The 15,630-nt window shown below is 37.4% G+C and overlaps 2 protein-coding genes across 3 annotated transcripts; both read left to right on the plus strand.

Annotated features, from left to right (window-relative positions):
• The first annotated feature begins 111 nt into the window (after positions 1-111).
• LOC109637698 (coiled-coil domain-containing protein 39-like) lies at positions 112-8,453 on the plus strand. Of its 2 annotated transcripts, XM_020100261.2 has the most exons (21): positions 115-313; positions 630-691; positions 880-999; positions 1,124-1,270; positions 1,355-1,513; positions 1,689-1,781; positions 2,309-2,437; positions 2,531-2,719; positions 2,854-2,957; positions 3,046-3,178; positions 3,495-3,686; positions 3,780-3,941; positions 4,032-4,169; positions 4,651-4,859; positions 4,980-5,103; positions 5,244-5,403; positions 5,524-5,630; positions 6,701-6,841; positions 7,139-7,318; positions 7,484-7,566; positions 7,879-8,453. In XM_020100261.2, the coding sequence occupies exons 1-21, from the start codon at positions 220-222 to the stop codon at positions 7,964-7,966; spliced, it is 2,814 nt and encodes a 937-aa protein (XP_019955820.2). In that variant the 5' UTR covers positions 115-219; the 3' UTR covers positions 7,967-8,453. The 2 variants fall into 2 exon arrangements, with proteins under 2 accessions (XP_069367007.1, XP_019955820.2); XM_069510906.1 differs by lacking the exon at positions 7,484-7,566 and having other exon boundaries at positions 112-313.
• Positions 8,454-11,025: 2,572 nt separating this feature from the next.
• LOC109647656 (leptin receptor gene-related protein) lies at positions 11,026-14,772 on the plus strand. Its single transcript, XM_020113467.2, has 4 exons — positions 11,026-11,184; positions 11,547-11,622; positions 12,882-13,068; positions 13,269-14,772. Exons 1-4 carry the CDS (start codon positions 11,169-11,171, stop codon positions 13,383-13,385), a joined length of 396 nt encoding a protein of 131 aa, XP_019969026.1. The 5' UTR covers positions 11,026-11,168; the 3' UTR covers positions 13,386-14,772.
• The last annotated feature ends 858 nt before the right edge of the window (positions 14,773-15,630 follow it).

Consider the following 15,630-nt stretch of genomic DNA (forward strand, 5'->3'; position numbering starts at 1 on the left):
TATTCTGGCTTTTATATAAGAATATAGTAAAGACAGGCCTTTCACTTCAAAGCCACATATTACTTTGATGTCTTTGATCTCTGAAAATAGATACTTTTACATCTGTGGGTAATGCTCTTGGATGCGTACCACCTGCTAATAAACCAAATTGTGCAGGATTGCCTAACCTCACACTGTGGATTGGACAGAGGGTTTTACTCTTTTTTAGTTGTTTTCAAGATGGATCCAACACTTTCTGAGCAGACCTTTTCTGTGTTTTCAAATCCAAAGAAATCCAACTTTTGCCAAAACATGAAGAGCTTTGAGTTGCAAGGTGAGTTTAATTAATAATGTACAAAAGAATTATTATCACAATTAATAGGCGAACTGCAAAATGCTAATTTATTATAATAGTTATATTGAACTAAAGTTAAAGGCAGCAAACATAATGAACAAAAATGTAGTCTATATTAAGGCTATTTGGAAGCAAATAATTATGTAATGGCAGCAGAAAAAACGTTTTTTTTACTTGCAGAGAAAACAGATAAAAGTGAACATGTTTCTTTATTGGAATATTAATCCCACTTTCTCTGTCCTTGTAACTCTTTACACCTTCATGATGCTAAAATATGCTGTTTTATCTGATGTAGACTGGAACAATCATGGTTACATACCCGCAGCTAATGCTGAAACCAAGGCTTTGATGGAGGAGGTGAGTGTGACAACGTTAGCACATCGCTTACAGAACATTCATGACAACAGTAAAGAAACAGTTTATGCTGAATGTTAGCCAAACTTCCTTTTGAATGTTGGCCATTCAAACATCCATTCTCCAATCGATCCAAACAATGGTGCAAATGATATGTCACACTTATAATCTTATACCTTTCTTGACAATAGATTGGTAAAAAAGAGGCAAAGCTGGTCCAACTGGAAAACAAACTCGAGAGCCATAAGGATCAAATGGAGGTAATGGATGAGTTCATCAAAAATGCAGAAGAAGAGCAGCAGAACACTGAGGTTGGTTTATCAGAATACAATACAAATTATTTTGTGTCAGGTGTGCATCTCTTCTGGTAATTGGGTTATTGTCACAGTCTCACAGTGTGGGGCTAAATTCTTAATTAGTTTTTTCTGCACTCAGGCTCTGCGTAAGGCCAATGAAAGAGAAGTAGATTCTGCGAAACACCTCACAGCCCTCACGAAGAGGAATGCAGATGGCCAATCACTGAACATGACAAAGATGGAGAAGGCGCTCCGATCTTTTGCAGAGACGAGAAATATGCTGGAGGTGTGTACCATTCACAACATAAGAAACAACTGCATAGCTGATATTTATTTATTTAAATGTCGTAACCTTCGTCCATATCCTCAGAATCGAAAGCACAGAACCTACCAGAAGCTAGGGAAGTTTAGGAAGCTGATGAACAGGGACCAGCAGACCATGGATGGCTTTTTGGAGGAGTCAACGCGTAAACATGAGGACTTAATGGCGATCATGAAGTACTCCGAGCAAGATGAGAAGACGATCAAGGTAAAGAGAAAGAACCCAAAAGTATCAACAGCCTGTCTATTATGTTTACAGGACTAGATTCACAGATCAGCCACAACATTAATACCAGTTACCTGTTTTAATGTTGCGGCCGATTTGATGTTGGAGCTAACCTGCCCTTTACAACTCCTGAGCTTTATTTTCTCTCCTGTTACAGTCTCTCACTCTGGAGACAGAGAAGAAGACCATGGAAGCCAATGAAAAGCGCAAATTACGTGACAAGGAGTTGACTGAGACTTTATCTGCACAGGTACAAGAAAAAGAAGACTGATATATATATATACAAATATACATATGTTGAGCAGAACTAAACTTTTCATGCACCAGCCAAACAAATACTCAAACAGAAGAATTAGCCAATCAAATCATGTTAATGAGAAAGAGGAGGCAGAGGCAGCTGGTGAACCTGGTGTATGTTCATCTGGTTGTGGATTTTATTTCCCTTTTTCTCTTTAGCATTGAATTGAAAGCTAGCATGGTCACAGATGTGAAACTGTGATTGTTTTCGTTATGACAATCACGCCAGCAAAATGTGTTGGGCACGCCCATCGTCGACTGTTAACGCACCACATATGAAAGAGTCCTGCATGATTCTTCCCTTCCATCAGTTACTTGTCACACTGTTTGTTTTTACAGTACAGCAACATTCTTACAAAAATCTTTCCCATTTTTCCTAATGAATTTTTAATTATATTTTATTATTATTGTATATTAATTACTATTTTTGGAATGAAATAAAAATAATTTATCACAAAAAATGCTTTGCTTTTCTAACAGTTTGCCTTGGATAAGGCCACAAAGAATTTTCAGCAGAACCACCTGGAGACACAGCGGCTCATCCACCAGTGGGAAAAGACTATCAAACTGATGAATCAACGTGATTCTGAGAATCACCAGTGTGCACTGGTAAAGCATGTTACTTTTCACTCCTCCCAATAATAACAATGAACAGTACGCTTGAGTGTTTATTCTCCTGTTTTGTTCCCTTCATCCCTCCAGTATTGTGCCGAAGTCAATCAGAAGGAGAGGGACAGGAATGCTATCATCACAGAGAAGAAGTACTTGCATGATATTCAGCAAAACAACATGGAAATTGAGAAGAAAATATCTGCAAAACAGCGACAGGCTGTAAAGCTGCAGCAGAATCTGAAGGAGGTGGAGAATAACTGCAGTGCACTGAAGGATGAGGTCAGCTACTCAAACAAAAGAACTTTAGCCAAAGATGAATATGTGCTTAAAGAATGTTACAACCAATCTAATCTTTAATTTGGCTTCATATTGTTAAAATTGATTCTAATGCACTCTAATGATGCTAATTGCAGCTGGATGGTATCAAGGGTGAACAAGACAAATCTTACTCCTGCGTAAAGTCTGAGATGTCTAACAGGTCCCGAAAGAACAAAATGATACAGGATAAAGATGAGAAGTGAGTGAAATCTTACAAAATGTCTCTGTCAATAAATAGTCACTTTAGTTCTTCATAAACAAGCTCTGTCTTTTTATGTGTTTGGTAGACTCAAGGAGGCCAGGGCGTACAATGCAGAACTGGAGGAGAAGCTGGAACAAGTAACTCAGACTGCCCTGAGTGAGGAGGAGAGAGCTGCTCAGATGGATCAGGTTCGCAGGGATAAGGAAAAGGCAACCACGGTGAGCAGCCTGATAGAACCTTGAACTGATAAACTGCTGTGGTGTCAGGTTGGACAGAGTAGTTATATATGTTAGAATATCTTTTCAGTTTGTCATTTCAGGTCTTTAATATATTTAGGTGGGTCTAATTTAAGTTAACGTCCATTTGACACTACTTCTGTTGTGCTTCAAAATCAGTAGGACAAAATAGAACTGATAACGACAAACACTCAGATGAAAAGGCTCTTCTTTCTTCTTTTATATTGTACTCGAAATGTCAGAGTTTTGTACTGTATTACTACTTTGTAACCCTTTGCTGGTCTGTACTTTGCTGTAGGAGCTGGATTTCCAGCTGCATGACTGCCAAGAGAAACTGTTCCGTCGTAAAGCTCATTTGCAGGCTCTTAAGACAAAGGAGAAGGATTTTGTTGCCCATGTTGCGAGGAGCAAATCCGACAAAAGCCAGAAAAGCCAGCTAAAGGAACAAGAGGATGAGATTATAAGACAGCAAATTGTTTTAACTGAACAGGCAAGTTTACAAAAACGATGCAAGATGGTGCTAGACTGCAACACTGAGACTGTGCATATCTTTATATTTTCCTCTCACATTCCTGCATCATAGGATTCCAAGCTCATCAACCTGGAGACAAAACTGGCACGGCTGCAAGGAGACGTTAAGCTAGATGAAACACAAGTACTTCAAATGAAGATCGTTGAGCTGACCAAAGTCCTCGAGGAGAAGAAGTCAGCCAACATACTAACCAACATGCTCAAGGAGTCTGAGGTTAGTCTCACTGGCCATTCTCTCTCTGTTCCACTAAATAAAGCCATTACATCTCACTCACATATCTATCTCTGCCCCTCTCTCTGACAGTATGATATTCCCAAATTGAAGAAAGAAATTGAAAAGTACGAAGCTCAAAAGAGGAACGTGACCGAGAAGGTGGAGGAGCTCAGTCTTTTCTGTAATATCACTGAGAAGGAGATGAAGGCATGCCGGCTCAAGAGACAGGTAACGTGCAAAAGTCACAGCAGATGTCATGAACTCACCTGAGTTGCTGACGTTTGGAGACCAATTCAGGAATCCTGTGTTCATGTTGTGTTTAGGAAATATCAATATTTATTTGATTGACACTACTTAATTGGAAAATGATAAATAGCTTTCCATATTTTGACTGTTCGCCAGACAAAATAAGGTATTTTAAGATCATATAATAAACTTAGGCTATTCTAAAATACAAAGTTCTTCAACTATTGATTCTCTTCTTTATTAATTAATCTGTCTTTTTTGTTAAAAGTTGTAAAGTTGCAAAATGTCAGTCACTGTCTGGAAGAGCCCAAGTGATGTTTTAAAAAGATATTGAACACGTTTGCTTAAAACATGCTATGAACGATCTATTATTATTTAAATTTCTATATTAATTACAAGAGATTAAATTTGATAATTATGCAATTATAATGATACTATGTTGACCTCATGTGTTCCTCTGTAGGACAACATGGTGGAGCATAACATCTTGAAGGTAGAGGTCAAGCGCATTCGAGATCTGCTGTTCAGCAAGACGGACACTGTGCTGTCTTTGGAGAAGAGGAAGCTGGGGCTACAGAGAGCCTTAAAGGAGAGGGAGGGTGAGATCAAGGTCTACAGAGAGATGCTCGGCCAGAAGCTCAAGATCAGTGAGAAGGAGAGACAGAAACTGAGGTGAAAACAATCATCTGGTTTTGAAGTAACAGTATGTTACTGAGCCACTTCAGCAACATACTGTTAGTTCAACACTTGTACAAAGAAAATCACTCACTTTAGTGACTGTTTCTGTTTCAGTGCTGAACTCAGTGAGAAACTGGCCAAGATCAAGGGGCTGAGGGATCATTTTGAAATACAAAAATTTTTGCTGGCAGCTCCTGATGAGGATGTGGAGAAGTGGCAGATTCACTGTATCACAAAGGTCAGATGTCTTCACACAATAACACAACCATATACACACACACACACACCACTGTGTCGCATGCCGAGTCTTCTGAAGCTTACCGTATTTATCGTGCACACCAGCTCTCTAAATGACTCCCGTTGTGTGCTTTTCAACAGGCTGCACTAGAGAAAGAGGAGCTTAAACGAGAGGGAGACGCTCTTTATGATAAAATGGACAGGGTCAAGCTGGAGAACAAAGCTCTGGTGAACACCAACTATTTGTTCATCAACAGTGTCTCAGCGTTTCAGGAATCCCTCAAAAGAAAAATTGAATCAGGTAGGTAGGATGTAGACAGAAGTATTCTGAACCAACAAATCAGTAACAATACTCTCTGTTTGTGCCTTTTCGCAGCTTTCATCCATCACAAAGTAATTCCAATTTTTCTTTATGTTTCAGGTCCGGAATACCAGGAAAAACTGCAGTTAGATAAACAGTTAAAGGCAGCTGAAGATGCGTTACAGTTCAAGAAGAAATACATGGGGGAGCTTCAACAGGACTTACAGGTAAGTCTCGTTTATAGCCGGTGTTGAGCAGATGACGCAGAAAGATAGACTAACTCAACCTGAATCGTAACATGTCCCATCAAGTCTCAGATAAATTAACTATTGGTCTTACATGTAGACTATATTCTTAGAAGATTGGCTCACATTTTTGACAATTTTACATAACATTTGTTATAATGTATGTTCATAGTAGTCTTATCTTTATCGCTCATATTTGTTTTAGATTAGGATGCACCAGCTATTTGTAAATCAATTTCTTAATTTGCGTGTGTGCCCTTCCTATTTTTTTTTAGAAATTATTAGTATCTTAAAGGTACATTGTGTAGAATTTAGTGATATCTAGTGTTGAAATTGCATGATGCAGCTGAATAGCCCTCACCTCACCCTCTCCTTCCAAACATGAAAAAGAACCTGTGGTAGCTTTAGTTGTCATAAAAACTCAAAAGGTGTTTAGTTTGTCCAGTCTTTAAAGTTTACTAATGGAAAAAACATGGCGGCCTCAATAGAGAGGACCCCCCTCGATGTAAATATAAAGTATTTAAATATAAAGGGCCTTTTCTGGGGTAAGGAAAACTACAATTCATACAATTTAGATGAAACAAACTAGTGAAAACATAATGAGAATTATTATTATTATTATTACATTTTTATTACTACATTAAATTTCTGACAATAGTACCTTTGCACCTAAATCTTACACACTGGACCTTTAACTAAACTTTGTTTTGATATCGTAATGTATTGTATCATGATACATATCATGTCGCCAGATTCTTGCCAATACACAGTCCTACTATATAAACAGAAAGTCATTGTAGCATCACAAGCTGTAACCAGCATGTTCAGTGCAACTAAACTTTTTATTTCTAGCAAAAGTCCAAATATTGTTTCCTCTGGAGTATAATGGGTGTTTTTTCTGGCATCAGTTTACAACTCAACCAGTTAACAGTATGAATTATATAGTTTCTTAGGGGCTATTTTAGTCCTCCCCATTTGTTGGACATCCAGCGTACCTCCATGGTTGCTTTGGTGTGATTTGTGTGTTTTTGTGTACCACTCTCTGTTTCCAGGACATGAATGATACCTTTGAGAGTCTGCTGCAACAGGAGCGGGTTGAGAAAGATAAGATGAAGAACAAACAATCTCTCATCAACTTAAGGAAGAAAGAAATCACTTCCGAGCAAGAGAAAATTGACAGGGCAAAAAAACAGGTTTGATGAACCACACTTTTTATGTTTCGATATTGACAAATATGAATATAAGTAAGAAATTAGCTAATTGAGCTGAAGTTCACTGAAGAAACAAAATAGTGAAGTTAACAAGTTACACTAACTCAGTTGAACAAAAAACATAACCAATTATGTGTAACCAACTGAAGTAATATTTTAAATTTGGATTTTTTATTCTAGTTTGGCTTCACCAAGTATAAATTGTGAACATTATGCACTTCCATATTATCAGTTATTGTTAATTATTATTAAATTTTGTATCGTCTTTGTGTTTTTTAGTGCTCCAAGCTGATCAAACAGATCCGCTCAGCTAAAAACACCACAGTTGAGACTTTTGAAGAAACGGAAATTAAACTGAAGGAATTAAAGGATTTCATCAAGAGCTTTGATAAAATGCTGAGTGAGACTGTGGTGGACAAGCCTGATCTCAGATCAGTGCTGGAGCAATACTCCCTTCAGGTATAAAACAAATGACACTGCATTGTTTTAATATTCAGAGGATTAATTAAGCATTAAGTCATGTTTGGCTTTGCTTTAGTGTCAATAATTGGATTTAAGTCTCATTTTGTAAAAGTTGCAAAAACAAAGTTCCATTATCTTGTTTGTTTCTGCTTATTCTCTCAGGCCAATAAGTCTTTTCTAGCTCCTTCATTCACTCACACTAGCCAATGCAGCTCCAAGACAAACTCTGCCAACAGATCTTTCAGGTCAGACTCTTCTTAAGTGATGAGAGTTTTTTTGTTACACAGTCATCCAGCTGAATTACTTAACTGAAAATCTGTACAAGAGGAAAATGATTGATTACTGCTCTATTGTTAATGGAGTATAACCAGCCTGCTGAGGAGGACTGGCTGAAAAAAAGTGCTGTATAAGTTATAGATTTGTATGAATCAAATGTTAAAATATATCTTAGTATTATTAAAGGTCTTGTTTTATTTTTTTCATACAAAGGATTGGAAATCTTCGTGTGTTGCTCCTCCTCTGTGTCTTAATTGTGCTGCTCTCTCTCTGTATTACAGGTGTCCTGCATCCTCAGTCAGCAGCAGCCACAGGGCCTCAACACTTGGTCCCTGCAAGTTCCAAATTGTGGAACTGCAGCTGACATGAAAGTGACCTCCCCTCGTCCCAGCTACAAGTAGCAGCAAGAAGTCCTAGTGCACAGAATAACTGCCACGTTACCCGGTTGACACAGATTGTGAAATGTCTTGCCTTTGTTAGTAACAAGGAAAGATTTATTTTTAATATGATGAAAATCCTATTATTCTTAAATGTGGGATTTGCAGTCAGTTTCTAGTTATTACATTTATCTATGGAAATGTAATGATCACAAAAGTGGTTGGATGATCTCTAAAAAATCTTTTAATTTAAAAAAAGAAACTTGATCCTTTTTTTCCCTTCCTGCTCTAATTGAAATACATCTCAATAACAAGTAATAAAACACACTAAGGCTAACCCATAAAGCTATTGTTTGAACACATCAGGACTGTTTGTTTTAAGTTAAACTAAAACTATTATTTAGTAGCAGGGTACTAAGTTTGTAATGCTAAAAAGAGTATTTCATATGCAATAAACAGAAACAAGTGTCTTCAAACTACTTGACCTACTCTATGTTGCTTCAATGATTAAAATATCAGATAGTGGATTGGATGAGCTGACTTAGGATTCTTTGCATGCCACATGGGATTGCATAACAACAAAACAATTCTGGCGGCACACCACAGACTGAAGTGAGTTTTTCTCATACAGCAGCATTTACGCTCAATGATTGTATTGTCTTTGATTTAAATCTTTATTAGTCATTTGCAGCAGCAGGGCCTCAGACATTAAAAAAAACAATCTCATCATCATTTCCTTTTAAACCCGACATGTGGTTTATAAACAGCGATGTTCATTTCCTGTCTGAAACTCTTTTCTTAAACATGTATTCTCTCACTGTTTTGTGAAATCTGGTTTAGCACAGTCAAGGTGCCAGCATTATGTTTTTTTAGAAGGAGTATTTAAGACTCCTAGAGAGGTGGATTTTGAGGGAAATAAGAAGGCAACACACAGTTTGTCACATGAATAACATTCCCTCATGCAGCCAGTGCTCATTTTCAAATGAATTTTTTCTTTTTCTTTTTTCTTTTACAACTTATAGGTCAATTTTCTGTCTGTATATGTTGTTTCCATTGTTGTTGTTTGTTTGCACTATTTGTTGTATGTTATATGTTGTGTGTTATATATTACTTGCACATTTGGATTATGGGGAAATGCAATTTCAATCCTCTACCTGTTGCATTGTTTGGTTGACAATAAAGTTCACTAAGACTAAAGAAGAGAACTGGTGTTTCCTGCTACCAACCTCAAACTATTGTTCAGGGAAACTGAATCTCATCAGCAGAAATAACAACCGTGAAAGTCGAGCATGTGGGTGCTGGAGGATGAATGACAACATGCCAGCTCCTGTGAATGTAAACACAAAAACATCCTTCAATTTTGCCATTATCTCTCCTGAAAATTATAAAGAACAGCAACAAAGCAATTTTTAGACATATATTTGATATAATTTCTACAATTTAGTTCCCATGACTTCAGTTTTGTATTAAGACTGCACATCTTCCTTATACACCAAGGTGATGCAGGAGACATTCATGCTCTAACAGGCAGGAAAATATCCAGCTCCTGTGGCAGCGTGATTTCCATTTGGTCAGCAGCATCATCAAGCTGCTAACATCTGGTCCTGGTCTCTGATCACACATGCTGTTTGAAGTACGTTATATTTCCCCTAGTTTCATCTCCACATTATAAACTAAATGCCAAACAGACACACCAAATATAGGCCTGGTTCATCTGAAGTCATTTTTACTGTGGGCATTAGGCAATTAGGCATGTGTAAGGAAGTGCTTTTTGTGAGTGTTTGAAATTTGATACAGATTGATTTAATTTAAGGGCGCTGTTGGGCCTTGGCTATGTTCTGCACTGAGTGCCATTCTAGTTTTTTATTGAAACATACAAAATACTTTCAAAGAGCCAACATAGAACAAAGACAATATAAATGTCATATGAAAGGGGGATACTAAGACAAATATAAGAAACCAAACACACGCACAGTTTACATCCTTATGCATTCATCTTGTGCCGCTGCACTTTACTCAGGCACTTCTTTGGATAAACAATATTTCCGAGTAAAGGGTGTATTTACATATTCTGTATTATTATTGTTTTCTTTTTACTATGCCTTTTTATTCTCTTGTCTACCTCATTCTAATCTGCTGCCATAACAAGTAATCTCCTCAGTCTGGGATCAATCAAATCATATATGTAATATGTATAATATAAGATAATTTAAGATAAGAAGTCCTTTATTAGTCCCACAATGGGGAAATTTGCAGTATTACAGCAGCAAGAGTCAAAAAGACATCAGCAAGTAATAAGTGACATCCAATAATTAAAGGTACAGTGTGTAGAATTTTCAATCTAGTGTTGAAATTGCATGTTGCAGCTGAACATACCTCACCTCACCTTCTCCTTCTAAAAATGAAAAAGAACCCGTGGTAGCCTTTAATTGTCATAAAAACTCAAAAGGTGTTTAGTTTGTCCAGTCTGGACTACTGTAAAAAACATGGCAGTCTCCGTAAAGAGGACCCCCCCCCCCCCTTCCATATAAATATAAAGTATTTGAATATAAAGGGCCTTTTCTAGGGTAAAGAAAACTACAATTCATACAATTTAGATGATAGGAACTAGTGAAAACATCATGAGGATTATTCTACATTCAATTTCTGCCAATAGTTCCCTTTCACCTAAATCTTACACACTGGACCTTTAAGTCTAGGTATAGGAATATATAAAACAATATGAATTAAACAGTGTAAAGACAGGAGGAAATATATGTAGTGTGGGGATATTTACAGGGAATGGGCCGATTATACTGCACAGACAGATGAATATAGCACAGTGAATATTGCACAGTTGAGACTTAAGTGAGTATATTTAATATATGTAATGTAATGTAATTTTATGTTATGTTAGGTAAAGTTAAGTGATGCTAGGCCATTTTATTTTATGTTATCTTATCTCAATAAGTAAGGAAAAAATGCCCATCACACTGGAGCTGCAAAAGGAGGAATATGAATCAAGATAACAAGGATGTAGATAAATACTGCAAAGTTAGTGATTCCAGGCCTGCTGCTGTGCACTGTCGCTTTAAGACGGTCACATGACAACAGAGCCGAAGGAGGAAGCAGGAAGAAGGTTGATCAGGAGGAAGAGACAGAGCACATAAACAACGAAAGAACAGAAACTATAATCAGCCCACACATTCATCGCCATGGCCGGCATCAAAGGTATTTTACTAACTGCGTTAGTGAATTAGTTGAAGAGTGGGGCGTTACGTTTATTACCTAGACGTTGTTTTTGTGCGTCAGTGCTTCAACAAGTGTGAAACTACTTTGAATTGTTTGAGAAGCTGCGCTCAATCCTGTCGACAGGAACAACTCTGCCCCGAGGACATCAAGACCCGTTAGAAGATTTCTCATGTCTTCGTAAAGTTAACAACCAGTTTGTCAGTGACTGTCCACAATCAGTGAACTTCACTGATACACAATCACTTCACGTGTTAACAACCGGCTTTGTTCCTTATTTGAGGTTTGGACAGGAAACATCTATCTGTGTGTATGTGATGTGACTAATGCTTGTCTTCTCTCAGCACTGGTTGGTTTGTCCTTTAGTGGTGCTATTGGACTCACGTTTCTCCTGCTGGGCTGTGCACTGGAACAGTACGGGTATGTTCCTCTGAATAATAACCACACATGCACTATATATCATTATTATTATTATATAGGCTCTAACTAGACTTTACACATGTATTATTACTCTATAAGAGATAGTGCAGTTGTTAAACAAGGTTTATTGTGTCTTAATTGCATAGAACATTTATTAAACATGGTTTATTGGGTCTTTATCATACAGTTCTGATATTAAATATGTTGAATTGTGTCTTGGAGGGAACTTAACATATATTGTTGTATCTTGAAGGGATAGTACAGATATTTAATATGTACTATTGTGTCTTTAGGGGATATTACAGACATCTTACAAGTATTATTGTGTCTTAAAGGAGTAATACAGTTATTCATTGTGTATAATTGGGCCATAATTAGTTAGTTCTGATATCTAACATGTAAAGTTATGTCTTGAAGGAATTGTACAGATATTTAATATGTATCTTAATGGGTCTTGAAGGAATAAAAGATATATTTAATATACATTACTATGCCTTAAAGGGATGGTACGGGTATCATTGTTTCCTAGGGGATAGTACAGATATTTAACATGTATCTTAATGGGATATTACAGATATCTAACATGTAAAATTGTGTCTTAAAGGAATAATACATATATTTAACATCATTATGTCTTAAAGGGATAGTACCATTGTTTAACAGGTATTATTGTGTCCTAATGGGATCGTAAAGCTATTTAACATGTATAATGTTTTTCTCAAAAGGATTGTACAGATATCTAACATGTATTATTGTGTCCTAAAAGGATAGTAGAGGTATTGAACATCTATGAGTGTGTCTAAGGGGATAGTACAGACATTTCTGCAAGTCAACTGACTTTGTATTAGAAATTAACAAAAACAGTTAGCAAAAATAGCCCAGTCCAAGTTTATCATTTTAGGGACTTTTAGGTGGCAGATTAAAAAATAGTTGTCAGAAATATACTAAATCCTATAATCCAACTCAATAGCATCATTACAGCCCCCCTGCCCACTTCATTCAGAGGCCACGCTCCCGGTTGGTAATGTAGGCTATCAGAAAAAGATTTTTTAACTTCAAGCTGAGATAACTCAAAGTCACAAAAGACATGATATTTACTTCCTAGTGATAGATAAACAGAGTTTCACTTGTAGAATCTGTAGAGTGCCCATTTAAAAAAGTGGTATCTCTTCATTTTTATTTGACAATCTGCAAATTCATTCCATCGTGTCATCAAATACAAACCAGCACCTTTAACTGTTCCACACCTGTTTTGGCAGGGTATACTGGCCGCTGTTTGTACTGATTTTCTACGTGTTGAGCCCCATCCCAACCTTCATATCCAGACGCCTCAGTGACGACTCCGACTCCTCCAGCAATGCATGCAGAGAGCTGGCCTACTTCTTAACAACTGGCATCGTTGTTTCCTCTTTCGGGCTCCCTGTTGTCTTAGCCCGCAATAGCACAGTGAGTTCTCTCTACCCATGTTGAAAGGCTCATGTTTTTCTGTTTGTGTACATCCATGCTGTGTGCACCACATCAGATATTATTAATTTGTATATCTAAAGAAACATTTAAAACCAGTATAGCAAAATTGTATTGCTCAAGTTAATAGATTATTCCTGACATATTATGGATGCCAAAATTAAGATATTTCTCTCTCACAGATCCAGTGGGGTGCCTGCGGTCTGGTGATGACAGGAAACGCTGTCATCTTCCTCACCATCCTCGGCTTTTTTGTCGTGTTTGGAGGCGGTGATGACTTCAGCTGGGAGCAGTGGTAGAGTGCTGTTGGACAGTGGAAAGAAAGAAGGAAGGATAGATGGATAGATCATTTGGTGGTTTAGGTGGATAGCTGAATGGATTAACTGCAGGCTAAGGAGCATATGAGTCCTGCACTCAGTGGAGATGATGATGATCAGGCTGCAAAATGTCAAATGTCAATGTTATCAGGCTGACTTTTATATTGGGGGATGTTAGAGACAACGATATGAACCCTATTAATGTGCCTTATGTCTGGAACCAGGGAAAGACCGATGCCTATACCCTGCCTATGCTTTAACACCATCACTGTCCACCTTAACCCGTGTATTTTAGCTTGTCTTGCCTTTGTTTCAACCTGCAAACCCCCCTGTTCATTGCAGCTGCCTGCTATTTTATTACTCTTCAGTTAATATCATAAAGGGATCCTCTACACTAAAAGATAACCCTATTTTAAAGCACACCATAAAGCTCACTGCATTGCCTGCCCTCACTATTCAAGAGGGATGTGGCTGTACTTAACTATGGTTTGCTTAGCATAAGCACTGTTTGCTGTTTAAGTGTAAAGGCACGGCAAGTTATCTTAACCAATGCTATCTGACAACTAGTTGTAGGACTCATAATCAGGTAAAAAAAATATATATTTGTATTTTGGAAATGTGACTTTAAAGACTTGCATTTTGGTTCGGTGCAATCGTTTACGTTCTCACCAAAGATCATTTTAGACTGCACAAATAGAGCATGTTCACAACTGAACTGTAGGTGCAGTAACATGTTCCTCAAAAGTCATCAGATGTCTTTGAGGAAGCATTAATTAGTGCACATCATACATTTTATGTTCAGTGAGTGTGTTGAACTGATGTTCATGTGATATTGCTGCAGGTTACAAAGAAATTCAAACATACAGCAGATCATGTTTTCAGTTTATAAATGATTTTTTTCCATGTTGAATGGTAAATATTGTATATGAATATGTTTTGTTAGTCCAAGAGTATGTGTTTCATCCTTGGAGAGGAGAGGGCTTAACCTGCAAACTCTGTCCGAATTGCATGTGCAAATTGTTCATAGCAAAAGTCGCTGTTTGAGATTTGACGCTTGTTGTTTTGTGTTTCATCTTCAGGGGCCATTGAAATCTTCAATTGTAAATCGATATAACATCCTCATGTTCTGTTTCATTGTCGTCTGTAGCCATAATCAGGAGGTTCCGATTTTTTCTGATTATCTCAATATCTGATATGCAATATAATACTGTCCTCTCATAACTGACATGTTCAATTGGAAGTTTGTTTTCTCGTTCCCACAATTTTAAAACACTAACAATTCCTGAAAAGCTCTCAAAGGTAATTTTATTAGCTCCCGACTGCATTTTGTTTTCTAACATTGATTAAACTCTCTGTATAGTAAAACAAACGAATAGGCTCTGTCTGTTTTACTGCTGACCATGTGACCAAGAAATGAATGCGGCCATGAAAAGTGAAACTTCCAGTGGTCAGTGGAGTGGAAGGACAACTGGTTTTGACCTCTGTAAAGCTCATCTCTGACCTGTGCTGACGGATGATGCTTCAAATAGACATCTGCACATTATTTCTACAGTGCAGGAGCAAACCTGGGGCTAACCTCAGTAACTGCTTCCCATGAGACTCAGACTAGAGAGGAGGGAGGTTGTCTGTGTTTTGGTACATTTTCGTTTGGCCTGACTTTGCTGGTGAATCTGTGGCCTGACTGACTGAATTTTAGGTGTGAACAGCTGCTAAATAATTAAAATATTTTGCAATATTCAACAAGCAGCATGTAAAACAGCTCAATGTTTTGCCTAGTAGCTGATAATTGTCACTGAAAGACGTTTCTTTTTCATCCCTGTTTGTTTTGCTCTTTGCAAGAACATTAATAATACCAATCTACAATATTGCCCATTACCAGACAGCTGGAAAACAAAAGAATGATTGAATAGCCAAAAATATCTAGTCAGGCTTAAATAGACAGGGATAGAAATAAACCTCACAGCTGCAGCAAACTTGAGTGATTTAATTTTACTCTCTGTTCATGTGTGTCAGGAATGCAGTGAAGCAGCCTTACTAATATGTGTGTATGGAATGGAGCCCACACTCCGGAAATGAATGGATTCTATGAAAAACATCTGTGCTCTATGCCCCCAGTGATCACATCTCACAAGGGGAAAGATACAGTATGTATGGATCCCACAGAGAGGTTAGTGACTGTACCAATGCTGCTGATGTATATTATCAATATATAACAAGGAGGTGTTTG

This window comes from Paralichthys olivaceus, chromosome 16, assembly GCF_024713975.1.
Source record: "Paralichthys olivaceus isolate ysfri-2021 chromosome 16, ASM2471397v2, whole genome shotgun sequence".
Taxonomy (NCBI): Eukaryota; Metazoa; Chordata; class Actinopteri; order Pleuronectiformes; family Paralichthyidae; genus Paralichthys; species Paralichthys olivaceus.